General features: G+C 41.6%; 1 protein-coding gene across 1 annotated transcript in view; it reads right to left on the bottom strand.

Moving 5' to 3' along the window:
* Window positions 1-2,322: 2,322 nt before the first annotated feature.
* Window positions 2,323-18,627, bottom strand: part of CPXM2 (carboxypeptidase X, M14 family member 2) — a 67,234-nt gene continuing 50,929 nt past the window's right edge. Inside the window, exons 7-13 of the mRNA XM_058841950.1 lie at window positions 17,374-17,497; window positions 16,272-16,468; window positions 15,268-15,447; window positions 13,915-14,212; window positions 10,403-10,542; window positions 9,688-9,787; window positions 2,323-5,181 (exon numbers count right to left, since the gene is read on the bottom strand). Coding sequence (XP_058697933.1) covers window positions 4,931-5,181; window positions 9,688-9,787; window positions 10,403-10,542; window positions 13,915-14,212; window positions 15,268-15,447; window positions 16,272-16,468; window positions 17,374-17,497 — 1,290 coding nt within the window. The 3' untranslated portion in view covers window positions 2,323-4,930. The remainder of the gene's footprint in view (window positions 5,182-9,687; window positions 9,788-10,402; window positions 10,543-13,914; window positions 14,213-15,267; window positions 15,448-16,271; window positions 16,469-17,373; window positions 17,498-18,627) is intronic.

The raw sequence follows: 18,627 nt of genomic DNA on the forward strand, positions 1-18,627 counted from the left end.
CAAAGAGCAGATCATGAGCATGTGAGCAATGCTTAAAATCTTAATGGAAACTGTAATCTCCATCAAAATCAAACTGAGTCCCTTGTCAGAAGACAGAGAAGCCACAAAAGTGATCAACAAATTGTCCTGCAAATCTCAGTGTGGACTTGGTGGATCTGTAAACCTCACCTAGCTATCAAGTGACCATGGATGCTGCAAAATGTTGATTTTATCAATGGGAGATGGCACAGAATGGTTATTTAGTGACAAGATTGCATTCACTGTGATGGCATCATTGAATGTAAATCTTTCTGTTAAAAAATATCACAACATTACAGTGAAATACAAAAATGTCATCTGAAGTTTAATGACCTTCAAGAAGAAATTAAAGATCAGTAAAGACTTCAGATTAAGTGTATAGATATGATTTAAACCTGGAATATTATGGAGACATCAGAAGAAAACACTAGAACTTCTGGATGTTAATCACCTGAAGCCAAAAGGATTCAGAGGTTTTTTTTTTAAGGACTGGAAAGAGCCAAAAACCCCTCTTTGTCTCTGATAACACAAAGCAGCACAAGCAAAAGTGGTCCTAAAAGTATCCATGAAATCAACTGCAAAAATCACTGATTCTTTCTCCACATGTGCTGCAGTAGGAGAGGAAAAAACTTTGAAATTTGTGTCAAATTTGAGTGTGGAGCAGCAGAGCTTCCCTGAGCTCGGGTGTGCACAGAGCTCTTTGTCCTGCAGCAGGAGGTGATGCCACCACAATTTATACAATTTGTCCCTGCTTTTACACTTCCCCCTCAGGCTTAGGGCTGCTGCCTAAATTCACCCAGAAATTACAAAATAAAAGGTTAAAAAGCTCCAAACTTGGACTTTTTCAGACCCACAGCAAATGTATCTCATGGCAGTTTTTAAAGGTTAACTAGTGGAAGGCATTGGTGTGAAACCACTTGTATTCTGTTTCAAGTTTGTCCCTGTTTTGGTGTTTCTCATAAAGGTCAGCCACCTGCCACAGCCTGATAAAAGAGACAAGGAAATCTGGCTGGATCACTGTCACTCTCTGCTGAAATCCACACTTTGGGGAGATGTCCCAAATTCTGTGAAAATAATGAGCTGAAGTCAGAGGAAAAAACCCACAGCTATACACGGATAAGAGAAGGGAAAGTAGATGGTGACAGATGCTGAAAATATGTGACAGGCTTAAAATATCCAGTGAAAAGATGTATTTCCTAACCAGCATAGACAATTATTTCATTCACATTCATTTTTATCAGTGTTTTACCCAGAAAAGCTCAACCTCCTGGTAAAAGCCATACTCGGATATTCCAAAACCTCTTCTGCTGCCAGTAAATTAAACTTGGATTAGAGATTACCAAATGACACCACATTTATACCAATGTGTGTAAGCAGATATTGTTTCTGTACATTCCCAACCTGATTCACCCATCCCTGGCAGTGCCCAAGGTGAGTTTGGATGGAGCTTGGAGGAACCTGAGACAGTGGAAGGTGTCCCTGCCCATGGCAGGGGGTAGAATAAAATGGATTTTAAGATCCTTCCAACCCAAACCAGTGTGGGATTTGCAGCTACTGAAAGCCATCTTTAAGAGGTTACTCCACTTGTAATCATCAAATTGGATGAGAAAAACTCAGATGATAATTAAACCAATAAAAATGAGCAGCTGGATAACCTGACAAGGATAGTTAAGGAGAGGCCAGGCAGCTCCCACTGCGTTTTCTGATTGTCAGGGCTCTGAGTGGGAGCAGATGACTGATGGTTGGTATTATCAAGCAGAGAGGAGCATCTCCTGCTTTAACCTTTCATTTGTTTCACCTTTCCTGGGTGGGTGAGGTTGTGCAGCTGAATTTCTTATTACTTGGAAAGGATTGTATTTTTCTCTTTTATATCAGGGATGATCGAGATTTAGCAGAGTTCCCACATAAGAGAACTGCTATAAGCTGTTCAAATGGATCTGTAATTACAAAAGGGCTGAATCCACCCTCAAGTTTTATTTCTTGGCATCTCTGCAGGGTTGTCTGTTTTCCTACAACACTGAAAGGAAAAGAGATTTAAAGCACAGACTTTTTTTAAAAAAATTACCTGTTCTAAAGAGGTGGGAAAGGCAGATAAATAGAAAACATTGGTATCCAGATTTACTGGTTTGTGGTTTGGATGTGTCTGAAGGTTAAATAATGATGCTGTGTATTTGAAAGAAAAGGAACATTTTAACTCCCAGGTGCATAACTACAGCAGCAAATAGGGCACACATCAATTTTGATATCATTACATCCAGGGCAGGCATAAACATCTCAGAGCAAGATATTCACACATCTGATATTCCTGGTAAAATTCCTTAGAGCCTGAGTGCTTTCCAGTGCTGGACAATCAGAAAATAATTGCACAGACAAATCCACTTGACAGCTATTAGGCCATTTATTTAGGAATGCCTGGACTAAAATGGAGTAAGGTCACTTGCATTAGTCCCAGTTCTGCTGTGCCCAAACTCGTGTAAGCACTTGTGACAGCCAGGAAAGAACACCAAAGCCACTGTCCCCAGCACCTGAGGCCTCCAGCAGTCCAGTCTCAGCTAACAGATGTCCAAGAATTCCCCATCAAACCCATTTCTTGTCATCAAATTAAAAATAATTTCTCATAGAAAGAACCTCGGTTCTGAGAACAAAGCACAGGAGCCTCGAGGTTTGTGAAGTTAAACTCTCACACCATTATCTCAGGGTAGAGAGACCTCACCTGCCAGGACCAAAGCACTGGTTTCCACCTTTAATCCCATTTAAATCTGACTATTTTGTTCCTCTGTTGTCAGTGCATTCCAACCACCTTGCAAGATGCCTTTGTGGGACTCCAGAGAGAATCCACCCAAAAACTCCATTCATAACCCAAAAAATCTTGTGTGCTCTCGATCTATCATGATGGCAATAAAATCTACATACATCAGTGAACAATTCAAATTTAACTGCAAACAAATTGTCTGCTGTCATTACTCCATATTCCAAAATTATTTCACTTTGTTACCTGCACAAAGATATCATTAATCTCTTCTCACCTCTCAAGAAAATTATCCCTCCTTAACAAACTGCAGTCAGATTTATTATACAAAAATATGTGGCGTACAGGATGCTGTAATGGTGGTAAAGAGGCTTTATTAGTAAAATATAATTCCACATGATAGAATGTTTGGATGAGTTGTTTACTTCTATTACTTAATTGAAATGATACTGACTTGGAGGTGTTCCATAATTCAGTCACAAAGAATTAAAAGTGCACTCTTCTCTTTTATTGGAGCCTTTGCTGTTATTTAACGGTATCTGCAGAACAAGCAGGGGCTGAAATTGCCTAAGAAATTTAAGAATATGATTATTTACTATGCAAGGGCTCATGATTATATTTTTCATTCTGCAGTCTTTTACCTTTTATGCTTTTCCTACATTCCTTGACAATAAAACAAATAATTAATACAGATGGCACCTGGTATTTTTACAGTAACTTTTCTACTCATGCTTTATTTTTTCCTCAATTTCAATGATATTTTGCTGAATGTCTTTTCCAAGAATCCTATCAAACTGGCAAAAACTGTAAATAGCAATCAAAATGTTTAAAGCAGAATTGTATTTGGAAGAGTATGCTGCAGTCTGCTACCAAGCATGTTAATAAATGTTTATTTAGCCACACACTGGCTAAAATCATGAAGCTGACCCTGTTTTTTTAGGTGTAATTTAGGTCAGAATATCAAAGCTAATGGAGCAAAGTTGTATTTTCAGCACTTTGCCCAGTGTTGATTCTCTCCTAGGTGTGCTCTGTGTATTTCCTGAACCTCAATCCTGTCCTGCTGTACAATTTCATTACTCAAAAGCCAAAAATAAAGCACAAATCCTGCTCCCAAAGAGGCACAAGGCCAGAAAAGCAGCAGCAAGATGAGCAGCCTGCAGAGGAACCCAGAACTGTGCATGTCACAGGAGACAGTGGCATGAGATGGGCAGGAGCACAAAAGGCACTTCAAGTCACGCCAAAAATGAAGAAAATAGATGGTATCAGTGGATTTGTGAATTAAGCACCTCCCAGTGAGTGACTAAGCCTCTCCTCTCATACATGGCACAACTGGCTGTATCCTCAGGAAAAGCTTTGTTCTGGTCCTTCTCCCACATCAGGGAGGAACTGCCACGCCACAGTGCTCCTCATCCCAAAACCTTTTTGCCAGGTTTAGTTCATGGAGTAAAATTGCAGCCTTAAAAATCCAGAGGAGAAAACACTCCTGGCATTAAAATCTGGCTGCACAAAGCATCCTTAAATCTAAACAATCCAAGCAGGAAAGCAAAAGTGGGTTATTCACTGCAGGCTTTTTTTCCTGGAATATAGTGCTTATCAAAAGGGGAATTTTCAGGGAAAGAGAGAAATTTTGACAAAAGTTTCAATCACATTAAACAGAAGTTTTCACCTCTCAGCTTTTCCTTCCATATGAGAATAAAGCAAAAAGAGTGTCAAAACTTATTTTGAGTTGCAAAAATATACCAATTTTAAACTTTAGATACATTTTTCAACTTTTCGTTCAGAACACTTCTCATTTATGAGTATCTCGTTTTTGTTGTTTTTGGTTTTAATCCTTTCTCTTCAATTTTTAAAGGAAACAGATTGACAAAGGATTAAATAACCCAACAAGCAAAACATTTAATTCCAGCTCAACTCCAAACACCTTCCTCCATTCTCCCTGTCTCTCCCCTTAACCGAGGGCTCCTTTTGGTTCGACTCGAACTTCATTTCCGATTTTTCTTTTTTCCCACCAAAAATGAGGAACCCCCCCCCACCCCACCCCAGCATCCATCCAGCTCCACTAACAGAAAGGCCTCTTGCAGAGAAAAATGCATGAAGAGATGGGCTATGGAACTCTCACTACGACTACAGCCAGGCTGAGAGAAGCGGAGCCGGGGCCGAGCTCTACCGCCGCTGCCACCGCCGCGCCCGCTGCCGCAGCCGGCGCGCCGCCAGGCTGAGGGGCTGCTTCCCAAACTTCCTCATGATCTCCTTGATCCTGGCCAGGTTGGTCTTGGAGATGGTGAAGTCGCACTGGGTGGCTCCCATGTCGTAGCCCACCTCGCAGGTCTTGGTGGCGGCGGTGTAGCCCTCGGCCTTGACGCCCACCACGTACTCGCCCGGGTTGAGGAGGCGCCAGTAATCCCCGTCGGCTCCTGGTGGGGAGAAAGAGGGTTTTCAGGATTTTGGTGCTTTCTCCTTGAGGAAAGCGGTGTTTGTAAAGCCACAGGGTCGCTGAGGTTGGGAAACATCTCTAAGATCCTCAAGTCCAACCATCAACCATCTCCATCGTGTTCACCACCAAACCGTGTCCTCACGCGCCACATCCACAGATTTTTTTGGACACTTCCAAAGACAGGGACTCCACCACATCCCTGGGCAGCCTGCTCCAGTTCTTGAAAACCCTTCCCATGAAAAAATTTATCCTCACATCACATCAGAACCTTTCCTGGGTCCATTAAATGAGGACTCAGAATCACACGGGGTAAGCTGATTTGGAAAGGACCCACAAGGAGCACCGAGTCCAGCTCCCAGCCCTGCATCAGCCCCAGGAGAAGTCCTTGGCCATGGGTAAGATGACACCACAGGTGTCCATCCTCACACCAGGAGGGTGTCCAAGGGGCTGCCCCCACCACAAGTACCCCTCCTCATCCTGCCAACCCTAGAGAAAAACACACCTCAATCAGATTTTCTAAATGATGAGAAAAGGCTCCAATCCAGCTGTAGATTTTCGGCAGCTGGAAAGGCCTGAGGCAAAATCTGGTGATTTCTGTGGGGTAGAAAAGACTTTTCCCAAACTAATCCTAACTGAGGGATCCAGAGGAGCCCCAGTGAAATACCCACATCACACAACCCTGACCAGACTGCCAGGACACAGACTTTGGTGGTATTTATTAGGAAGAGTGTGTGAATACATAATATCAACTCACTTTGGGGTGTAAATAAATATTCCCTTCTGTAAAGCCTTACATTGGCGTTTATTACACCATTTTCCTACAAAGTAAATTCACCAGGATGTTTAACCACCTTGTTAAATGTAAATGCACAAACCAAACTCCTGTAATCAACTAAACTACTCATGAAAGTGTATTTTAACACCTCATTGAATCAGGAGTTTTTGGTTTCTTCTTTTTCCCCATGAATGACCTCAGATATACCCATTCTTTGTACCCATATGTGCATCAGGATCGTTTTAGGCTTCTTTTAAATATGATTTTTACCACCAAGTATTCTTAGCTGTGAATTGAAAAAGGGGAAAAACTATTACCTAAAATTAGTTTTGCACTCTGTCCTGGAGAAACTCCCTGTGAATGAAAATACATATTCAAATATGCAATTCCATGTAAAAATAGAAATGGAACATCTCCTGCATGAGGAGGGGTTGGGGTTTTTCAGCACTGATGAGACCTGACAGCCTTACTAACACCAGCCTTGGTTCACTGGCAGTGCAGAGTGTAGCTAAAACTGAAGATGATTTGCATAAAAATATTATATTTGGGGAAGGATCAGGCTGGTCAGCCTCTGTTTAAAAGAAAGAGCGTTTTAATTTAGGGTTTGGTAGAATAATAAATGTGCTTGCAAGCAGCAAGTGTTAACAAATGGCAATATTGACTGTACCCTGATAGTGCAGCCTCTGTGTGCCAGAACTGTACCTGATCAGGTCCATTCTTACAGCCCAATACAATCAGGGGTTTTTAAAATCCATTTGACCACATTTGGGGCGATAATAAAGTCCACATTTTCTGTTTCTCATGATTTGGGTGTTTTTGGAAAGGCTCCAAGAGAGGCTCTTTATTCAGTTCTCCCTCACCACTGGGTCTGTTGGAAGCTGAACAAAAGGCCAAACCATAAATCTGCCCAAATTCCTCCTATTTATCCCCAAGGGCTCGTTTTTAGCTGCAAATGCTCTGGCAACACCACAGGGCAGGCAAAGAGCTCTGCATCCCCCCGTGTGATCACATCCCTGCTCCCAGCCTGGCTTTAGCCCCAGGACTGCAAACCTGACCCACATTTTCCTGACACATTTAACAGTCAGTTCATCACAACCCCACACAGGGCCAGGAATAAACCTACACATTCACACCCCACTGGGAATTTATTGCAAAGCTGGGTATTAAGCTTTCAGCAGGATGCACTTTCCCTCCTTTCCATTTACCAGCAAGCAGACAGGAGTATTTCTGTCAGCTGTCAGTGCCCAGAATTTAATACCAGGCTAAAGGGTTGGGGTTTTTTCACAATCAGATTAAATCCAGTAGGTAAAAAAAATAAATAAAAATATAAATTTCAGAACAGATGGCAAAAAGAAACACAATTAAAAACACAGATAAATTTAGTAAATAATAGGTTTGCTGAAATAATAGGTTCCAGTGGGAGCAGGCTGGAGGCAGACTGCATCCACATCCACCTACTGGGGCTGGGAAAGGATTGCCATGTCTGCTTAGATAAAATAACAATGCATTAAAGGACAAAGATAGCAGTGCTATGAATTTAATATGTCAGATTGCTCCATAAATTCTACAATTAAGAGAAATGTCCTTTGAGCCTGATGGGACAGACCTTAGTTACAATTAAGTAATTGTAAAAAGAAATTTTTACATTTAAATGTAAACATTTAAATCATAAATCATAAACAAAGCTGCACTGATTTAAATACATTATAAAAATCTTTCTAATGCTTTCTTACCAACAAAAGACTCTCCAGGAAACCTGGCCATAGTGCTGCACACCCAACTTAACTTTCCTGTGGGGACCAGGCAGCCAGGAGTGAGGCAGGACAGTTGCAATACCAGACTTATGCTTAGCTTAGAATAATTAAATAAATATTTAATATAGTAAATATTACTAAATGCTACTTCAGAATCCTTGGGGTTTGGTATATAAGGTATGCTGAAATCACAGCACACTTACCAAAATATTTGTAAAAATTTCTCTGGACACGTGGTGAAATTAAATTAATTCTGCTTTGGTTCAAAAACCTCACAGAAACATCTGCATTGGAAGTCTGGCTGTGACACAGGAGTGTTTCACCAGGAAGAAACTGCACATTTCTCCATCAAGATTTACTTTGTCATTTCCCAAATCACAAGAAGCAACCCCCAAAACTGCCTTGGCACCATGGCACTGGGGAAAGGTGCGGTTGTTCACCCAGCTGAACTTTATTTCCAGAGGTTTCCTCAGAGAGTCCAGCCCATATCTGACTGTAACGACACGGAATCACTCAGACTTAATCAATAGTTACATCTGCATGGAGGGAAAATGGAATAATTTCCCAGAAAGCTCTTGCTCTTGGAATCAATGCCTTCAATCAGCCCATTAATGGTGTGAGCCGAACGCCAGCATCCCGCTCGCTCCATCAGGGACACGGCATCCAGAGAAACTCAAACCAATGTGCTTTTATTTCAGTCCACAGGAGGAAGCAAAGGAATTTTCTCAACCCTTTAAATGTTATTAGAGGGCTTTTACAGGCAACTTTTGTCTGGCTCTACAGGGCAGCTGACCACGTTAATGTAGGAGTGGAACAGCAGAGCTCAGCTCACGGGAAACAAAACTTATGTGAATAGAGATGGTGGCCATAATTCTTCCCCTGCTTGGCCTATTTTTACATCAAGGCAACTCAGAGGTTTAAATAGACACATTTTTCATTTTAAAAGGTATAAATGAAAGAAGACTGCTGACAATTTGCCTTCTCTCTCTAGAGTTATACATGTCATTTTAGCTTTTTGGCTCCAGCATAAATCCTCTCGTTTCAGGGACTAATGAGACGTGTATTGTTATCTGGATAATATGAAACAAGATAGAACTTTTATGTTCCCATATCCACTGTGATTCCAGAGTGTGAGCTTAAATGTCTCATTAAAAAGAAAAATTAAAGGGAATAAAATAAGTACTTTTATTTTTACTAACAAGTGCAGATGGCCTTGAGCCGTAGAGGCTCAGCAATAATTCAAGATGCAAATAGCTGCAAGGTTCCCTGAGTGTTACAAGGTGGATTTTGGGATCTTGCACATTTATTCAACCTTATTTTTTTTTCACATGACAATCCAGAGTACAGAGAGCTGGAGATTAATCACATATTGCATTAACTCAGAGCGATACATTAATTTTGTTAACAGAGTAATGCAACCCACACTTTATGGCAGACTTTCAGAACTGCCAAGGCTTCCAAGAGGAGAAAAACCAGCTGATTACTTTAATTCCCACTGTCATTTCCCAGTGGTCCCATTTTGAAATATTTAAGGCAGAATCATTATTGCCTAATTAAGTATCTGTCATTCAATGCTTTCTTTTACAATGGAGACACAGTAGCAGTGAAATTAATCATAAACTAAGTTAGATATTCCAAAATTCATTACTGGCTCAGATCACCTCTTGTGGCAAACATTAAAGATTTGGAAATCACAAAGCTTTATGATATTCCATGGCCTGAAATCAGTTTATGTGTCCAAATCTGCCACTCTGTACCCCAGTGGCGAAGCACATGGAAAGGGCAGCAAATGAAGAACACAGAACACCAGTAAAGACATAAAACCACATAAAATTAGCATTTAAAAAACCTGTGGGTGTGGTACTTAGGAACACGGTTCAGTGGGTTTGTTTTTAAACCACAATTCTGTTCTTTTGCACTGATGTTTTGTATTTTTATTGATTTGGGGTTTTTTTACCTGTGCGAATGTCATGGTTAACACCTTCCACTGAAATCACAGCATTTGGGATTCCCTTTCCATGCACATCTTTCACAATCCCTTTGATGCCACGATGGACCTGTGAAGAGAAGCAAAAAAGCAAGTAAATATTGCACAGAAATGAACAGTAGTACTCCTAGGAACTTACAATGAATCATTATTTCCATAAGTGAATTACAGTTTTATGCTATATATAGTTATATATATATATGTATATTATATTTATATATTATTTATATCTATAGATATTTAAATATATGCATTATATTTTTATACTATATATATTCTATATTTATACTATATATATTCTATAGTTTTATACTATATATATTCTACTTTATGGCTCACAACATTGTGGAATATATATTAACCCTGTAACAGCCCTTCAGGCATTAACCTGTGCATCAGTTTGTGAATTTTGTTAGGATTCCTGAGGCATCAAATTCAAGATATAGATAAAAAGAAGAGATGAAACAACAGACACAATATTGGGGTCTTTTTTTTTTTTCCTAGCAAGCTCAGCACCCACATCAAATTTTCAGAAGCTTCATTATTTTATTCCCTGAAGTCAAACCAGCCTGGCTGAAGTGTTATGTCTATCAAAAATCCCAATAACCACATAATCAGTCATGCAAGGAAGACAGTAAGAACTTTAATCTCTCAGTCTGGAAGGAGCTGCTCTGCTGGTGAATACCTGTTCCATAAAAACAATCAGGGACTCGCGGTTGTTTTCCCACTCCTCTGGCAGCTCGCTCTCGTGGGGATATTTGTCACAGCCAACGTAGATGGAGAGCTCAAAGCAGTTGGTGTGCAGGTAGCTGAAGTCATTGATGCCTGTCAGCAGTGGGGAAAAAGGTTACAACTTTATATCCTTTTTAATCTATTGGTCAGCTCTGAGCTTTAATGGAAATTAATGTAACTTCTATAAACACAGGTTGGGTATGCATCCTGCTGGCTTAGCTGGCAGAATTGGAAGGGTAAAGTGTTTTTAGAAATGCCAAATATTCTGTAACAAAGCACCAGAGTGCTCGAGGCCAGGTTGGAAAGGGCTTGGAGCAACCTGGGATAGTGAAAAGTTGCTCCAAGCAGGGGCTGGAACTCGAAGGGCTTTAAGGTCCCTTCCAACCCAAACCCTTCTGGGATTCTGGTGAAGGAGAAGATGAGGACACAACCAGGAGGAGAAAGGTCTCTCCCCACAACAAGAATTTGTGTTTTGCTCTTAAGAAAGCACTAAACATCCCTAATCCTGGACACTGTCCATGGAGCAGCTCTCCCTTAGGAGTGCCCTGGGTAGAAATGGAACTGTGTTGTGTGGCAGGGAGGTGCAGCTGCTCACCCAAGCCATGGAGCCCTGAATGCCAGGACACAGAGCTGTGTGCTCACAGGGGTTGTTATGTAAAAGTGATTTATCAGAGCAGTTGGTGAAATAGTTCCTCAGTCTGTTTTCCTTCCTGAGTAATCTGATAGAAGAGCCAGGAAAATCAAGCTAGTAACAATTATTTTATGCTACATGTGGTGTCTGTGGTTTTGAAGAAATGATGGGATCTCTTTTCTCCCTATCAGGGTGTTGCAGAAGACTGGGATACTCTGCAATAGGGATTCCCATCAGAAAAATGTCCTAATCAAGCCCCAGGAACCTCAGTGCCTCCAGTCTCTGAGGAGTTGCAGTTTAATTCTGCTTTACAGAGACCACTGTAACCTTTGCAAATGTCTGGAGCACTAAGCAGGACTGTCTTTACATGCAGAGCTACAACATTTCCATTCTCCAGGTTTCTCTCTGCTTCTCACCATCGTTTTTCCTGCTTATTAGTTCTCCACTCTCACACAGATAACGAGATACAGAACATGAGCACTAGAGGAAGAAATGCTGTGAGCTTCATTTCTTGTTCTACCTGCATTTCTAATAAGAAAGTATTTTAAAATATGTTTGTTAATGATTAATTGTTATGTTTTAAATGGCAAAGATTAGCAGGAGTTGCATTCACCGAGTGCTTCTGACCAAGAAGAGTTAAACCAAAATCCCTGTTCCCATCCAATCACCACAGAGCAGTAGTCAAGTATTTAATGAGCCCTCAGTGCCTTCTGGAAGCAGAGCAGGAGGATTATATAATACAGATGTTAACTTTTCACTTTTGTTGAAGGGGAAAACCTAAACATCAGCCAGTGGCATATGCTACTCTGCATAAATGTGCTTCCCCTCCACTTGAGAAACAGCCACAATTATTTTCCCCTCACATACTGTATAACATCCTGATTAATCTGCTGTGAAATGTTTTGCCATACACAGTAATTGCTCAGTTTTAATACATGTATTTAAGAAAATGGCTTTGCGTTGCCAAGAGCGACTCTTTCCTAGTGCCTGAACATGCAAATCCAGCCTCAAAAACACAGGAAATAAAATTAAATCAATCTCTGTTTTGCCTCTGTGCAGTTCACCCAGAGCAGAAACTTTATATGTAAAATTGCTGAAGAACTTGCATTCACTGCAGTCAAAATAATGTGCAGGAAATGTCACGGCTGGGTTTTAAAGGCACGAGAGGTGTTGGGTATCTGTGGTGTCCATGCTTCTCTAGGGACTGAAATTCAATTGGAAAAATCCCATCTAAATTTTCCCAGTGAGAAGTTTCTGTGCAGGACCACTGCAAGGAAGCAGGTGGATGAGGAGAGGAGGGACAGGCAGTTTCAAAGTGTGGCACAATGAGGAGATGCCACCACACAAAAGGATGGGTGGGAGAGCTCCTGCAAGAACTTTGTTGGAGGTCTTACCATAATGTGACAGAGCAAGACATAAATCATAATTAAAACATCATCAAGAAATAAAACAAATCAGATTAAACAAATCCAAAATGTTAGTGATCCTAAGAAGTCAGGGTAATATTCAGCATCTATGTTGTCCATCTTTACTTAACAGAACTCAGTGTGACAGCTGTTAGTGACAAGCCCAATGCCATCTTTTCTGGATCAGTTCATAATGATGTTTCTTGTAGCACTTAGGAAAATTAAATTAATAAATTAGATAATTAAGTGGTCAAGTTAGCTGTCAGAGAATGCTTTAGAAATGCATGGGAATGTACTGTCAGACCTAAGAGTTCAAAGTTTCCCCCCAAATTCACCCAACACTTTTTAACCTCCTGGGAAAACACCTGAAAAGCTAATTCTCAACTGCAGCCTTTAAAGGCTGGCCAGCACCAACTCCACACAGACCAATAGAAAATAAATGTCCAAAATCCCAAAACATTTATGCAGTGGAAGTACCTGCAAGTTCCAAACAGGAGCCAGACTCAGCTAAACCTGGTTTTCAGAGACACTGGCCTGCAGCTGTTTGCCATTAGTGCTGTTCCTGTTGTCAGCCCACTGGTGGCGGACGCCTGTCTCATTTCCTAATTTCAGGGAATACGTTGTTTGACTGATGCACTTAGGAAAAACACAAAGGCTTTGAGCAGAACTGTGATGAATCAGCAGTGTCTGATTCCCAGCCCGCTCCGAGTGCACACCCAGAGAGGCAAACTATGCCTAATGCTGTTAAAAATGAGTTTCTAATTGGGCTTTCCTGGAAATCGAGGTTTTGGCCACGCCACAGGCCATGGCTTCCCCTCTGTGCTCCTTAACGGGGTGACAGGCTTGGGTGTGTGGAGATTGATCCAGGCTGGGATTTATCCTGGCAGCAGGAATGCCTGTGGAGCCCATGCAAAACCCAAGTGTAAGGACATCCAGGTGTTTTAGAAATAGCATGGTAGCAGGCAAACAGTAGCTTTTTATGGCATTTCATTACAATTCTGAGTGAATGTGAGTGGGGGCTGATCTGAGGCTGAGTTCAATCAGCAGGAGGCTGAAACCAGGACTTCCTTATCTCAGAGCCACCGGGGTCTCTCCCTGAAGCTGCTGTTTCAGCTCTGACGCTGGCTGTGGCATTTGGCAGCACTTTCCCTCTTGTCACCTTCTGTGGGGGTTTGGGCTGGCTCGGTTCCTTCCTGACCAACTGTGCTGAGTGCACAGACTTCTCAAAGCCAATGTTGTGCGTGTGCATTTTTGGAGAACTTGGCTGTAAAAGAAGCAGTCACCAGGTATTAACAGCAGTAATGACATCTGGAAATATTCCCCTTAGAGCACACATTTTACCACCTCCTGCTGCTGCAGCGCACACCAGGCAGTGATGGCTTTACCCTAATTAGCAAGGCAACACTAATTGGAGTTTCTACCACTTACTCCCAGCCACGGTGTGCCACGAGGCTCCATTCACAGTGCCATCCTCCTTCTGGAAGTCCTCAGTGTGGCAGGCTCTCCTCCTGGCATCCGTCATCAGCCGGTGCGTGGAGGCGTAGGAATAGGCCAGCCAGCGGAACACGTGGTCGTCGGGGGTGGGCGTGTAATCCTGGGTTTTCCACATGGATCTCACCATGTCGTAGGGATAGGCCACCACCAGCTCTCCCCCCTGCAAGTTGCCACCCAGCACAAAAGGGATTTTTTCCATCCAGGCGATGATCGCCCGCGTCTCCACCGCCACCTGGGAGAAAGAGTAACAGCAGCTCGGATTCAGGCTGGAAATCTGGAAATGCTGTTCCCTGAGGGGTTCCTGAGCATCAGAGGCCAGCAGAAGGCATGCTGGCAAGGAGAAGACCTTCTTTAAATTATGGTGCTTGTCAGCCACCCTTGGGAGGTCACAGACATCCCTTAAGACCTAACAAAACCCTCACGTTCCTCCAGTAATTTATGGAATAGGAACATCTATGTCGAGTGGGGCCCAGAGCAGGAACTGACAGAGGTGTCAGGTGGTGACATTGCTGCCCCTCTTTTTGTTTCCAAAATGAGGGATGTTAAGCATAGAAATAATGGCCAGAAATTAAAACACAGGAAGTTTCACCTCAACATTAGGATGAATTTTTCCATCAGGGTGGCAGAGGAGGGAGGGAAGCCATGGAGTCCCCCTCTCTGGAAAGATTCCAAACCCACCTGGACATGTTCCAGTGTCACCTGCTCCAGGTGACCCTGCCTTGGCAGGGGGTTGGACTGTAGGAGGCCTCTTTAAACTGTGACTATTCCATGACTGTGTGATTCTAAAGTACTAAAAACTGCCACTTGTGAAGCCTGTGAAGCTGCTATTAATAGCAGCCATTATATTTAAAATGTCAGGCCAAAATAAGTTAAATTTCTGGCACTACGATCCAATAAACGACTTTAACATAAGCCCCACACTGGGTTTACATATGCCTGATCTGTTGCTGTGTTGTTTGAGATGAGAATATATTTCAAGTAAGAGCAAGCAGGAAAATCCCAGGACAAATCTGTGTAAAATTTGGGTATTGAATCCTCCAGGTCCTTGCAAATGCTGAGGGAAAAGAAAATCCCCTAGGAAACCGTTCCTTCCTCAAGACCTGCCTCTAAAACCTGTGTGGGGATGGTCCTTCTGTGGTGCATTTTTATTTCCACTGACATAAAGGGAATTATTGACTTAGATCAGGTGTGGGACTTCACTCCCAGGTTATTCAGTTCTTGAGAAATGTAAATCTCACTCTCTCAGCACATCCCAGCCTTTGTGTCCCCTCTCCTGGCCTTACTCACAGTGGCATTTTCGGACAGGTACCAGTCAGGGATTGGGATGTGATGGTTTGGAACTTTCCTTTTACTCTTCTTCTGATCTTCTGACTCCCAAAGCAGCGAGTTTAAGTCAGGGAAGTTATTGTTGATGTCAATGCCATCCTGAGTCCATCGTCCTAAAGACCAGCCCCCCAATTCTGAACCCTTAGATTGGAATAAAAAAGAAAGAAAAAGAAAGAAAATAAAAATTAATGTTCATTCAGAATATGACAACCTGTGAGCCCCCTGCAGAATGTTTGGGAATGTGCCAGAGGTTAATTCTATACAGAGAAAGTAAAGATTAATTATTTATTAACTGAATTAAATAATTGGTGCTTTTTTAAAAAATTTTGTATGAAATCTTGAATGAGGTGAAGGAAAATCCATGAAAATTTACTTGAGGTTATCCAAAATATACCTCTCGATGGAGACAGCACACATTCCCTTCCCTTGACTATGATTCTGCCTTTCCTGTTCTGTTCTGTCTTCTGCAGACTGCTCTGGAAGATTTTCCAGTGCATTTGACCAGCCCCTACAATTTTTCCTGGTTGTCTGTCTTCACCCAGACTGAATTATTACAACACCCAACAGACAGTGCTCTCCTTAAAGGCACACTATTACATTGCAGCTGCGGAGGAATGCAAATTTTCATGTGCTGAGCTTGGTTTCTCGTGAGAAACAGACTGCATGGATTTTCTGTTTTCCATAATGATGTTCCCATGGCTCTGAACACCTCAGGATGGTTTGTTCTGGCAGTCTCTGTGACCCTCCTGTCCATGTACATTCCCCTGTTAGCCAACATCACATCCAATACTGATCCTTTCAGCTTTTTCCCAAGGTGGTTTGTGTTTATTCGCCCATCTTTTCCTATTTAAATTTCCACCGCTTGTAAAACGTAACCCCTGAATTAAAAAATGACAAGAAGAGGATTTTTGGTTCATCTACCAGAAAGGGAAAGAATTCCTTGATGTGTTCATGACCCTGATTACCGCTTTATAGGCCTTGTCATATCCGTCAGGGTTCACTGAGGGCAGCAGGTGGATCCTCGTGCCCTGGATGAGGTGCACGATGCGTGGGTTCCCAGCCAGGTATTCCTGGCACATGAACTGCATCAGCAGAAGGATCAGCTCTCGTCCAAGCACTTCATTCCCGTGAGCTCCTGCAATGTAGTGGAATTCTGGCTCCCCTGTGGGAAAAAGCAGGGAGCAGAGTTGTAGTCAGAGCAGCAAATCGAATCAAATCAAACAGCATCGATGTCCTTCAGCAGCGTTTCACTTGAGGGGTGTTGGGGAAATGTCTCAGCTGCACAGATGAGAGGTGAAAAGTGTCACTTTGGAGAAATAAATTGCTTTCTGTTGCTATTTTAGAACAGGCTTATGTATTAGTGATACCTAAAGCCACTGTGTAAAACCTCTAAACCCATTTTTGATTAAACGTATCTTTAATTATACTCACAACTTCAGCATGTTAGAGGTAGATTTTAACAGTTTTGAAGGTCTAAAAGTCACACGAAAAATACTTTGCTAGCAGAGAACTTTCCTAACAACCAATCTAAACACATTATCAGGGTATTCATGGATATAGCAAAGCACAAAATTCCTCTATTCCAACAGCTGTCCCAGACACTATTACAGTGAGAAGGACCAAAGACTGAATGACTTTCTATGCTGAAGAGTTATATCATGGTAGGAAATTGAACCCCAGACCTCAAAATTATTTGGAGTTTTGACCTGTCCCTGCTTGCAATGCATTCACCCCAGATAAAAAAGGTAAATTTCTATCCATAGCTACCCCAATCCAATGGCTAAAATCCATCCCCCAGTATTAAAATTCACTTTTATTTTATTGCTGTGAAGAATGCTCATTAAAGAATTCGATCCCACATTCAAAATGTCCTCTATCTGTGCTCACCCTCCTCTTCCCAATTTAGAAATACAGCGCTGAGGTTCCTCCCACATACATTTGAAACCTTTGCTGCCATGAAAATAATTCCATCAGTGGTAATTAGTGCAGATACAGAGAAAGAGGAGGGGGGGAAAAGCAAAATCCCAACACCCCTTCAACAGATTTAGGTAAGATTAAAATCCTAACCAACTTCGTGTTCTCCTGGGTTGTCAGAAATCTCAACAGCGTACAGCTTCAGCCCTTGGTTGCTTTTTCCAATATTGTAAATTCTTGTGATATTTGGGCACATTTTATTCACAGTTTTCATCAACTGCCAACAAAAAGAAAAAAAAAGAGGAAAAAAAAAAAAAAAGAACATATTTAGACAATGCAGCATCAAAATAGATCCGCTATAAATTGGTTCATTTTAAATTGGTTGTAGCACAAACTCTTCATTTGCTTCTCTGATTGCTTCTTAGCTGGAAAAGCTTTATGTTTAGCTCATGAATTTATATCTCTCTCTGCTCTCTCATTTTTAAAACATTATGCCATGGAGAGTAATTAAAATAATGGAGAGTAATTAAAACAACCACACTCTGTGAGGTACTATAAGTAAGGGACTTGAGGTGACCCAGGGTGCCAGTGCACAGAAATACATTTATTTTTCAGGTTGCCACATTTTCCCCAATAGAAATATTAATGTTTTCACTCTGCCAGCCAGTAGAGATGTTGCATTAAAAGCAGTTCTATTTTAGCTAAAGGCTAAAACCTTACTGCATAAATGATGTTCCTGACTCAGACCTGTGTTTACTAATTTCTCTCCTCACACCTTCTTCAAGTTGAAGGAAACTGAGCTGGCTGATGTTTCCCTGCATCCATGCAGCTCCACGAGCTGAGAAATAGGAGATGTGAGCCTCTGAAACCCAGCAGAGAAACTTCTGACTCTGAAACTTCCACGTGCAGAAGCTTTCCCAACGTGCCTGGCATGTATCTCACAGGATAGCAGGAACATCAGTTTGGAAAAGTGGTTGGAAGTATGGAAATGCTCATTAATAGTGAGAAAAATGCCCAGAACCCAGTTCAAAGTATATTACATTCAGTGGAAATATTTGTATTGGCCTCAGTAAACTCCCCATCATCTCTTTAATTGCAAACATGTGATTATTTTCAGAGTCAAAGAACTTTTCCTGCATTAGAGCCTTTGTAGTAACATTTACTGTGACTCTTTTGGTGACATGTAATGCAACAGAGTTAATGGAAATACCATGCTGAAAATGAATTTATTTCATTTTTGATCTTCTCATTCCCATGTCCCACAAATGGCAAAATATTTCACCTATGATCTGGGTTTGTTGTCTCAAAGACAAGGTTGTACTCAAATATCCACATCAAACATGTAACAGGTTCCTGTACCACATGAATATATAGAAAATATACACAGAAATGAACACCTAATAAATA

This window comes from Poecile atricapillus, chromosome 6, assembly GCF_030490865.1.
Source record: "Poecile atricapillus isolate bPoeAtr1 chromosome 6, bPoeAtr1.hap1, whole genome shotgun sequence".
Lineage (NCBI taxonomy): Eukaryota > Metazoa > Chordata > Aves > Passeriformes > Paridae > Poecile > Poecile atricapillus.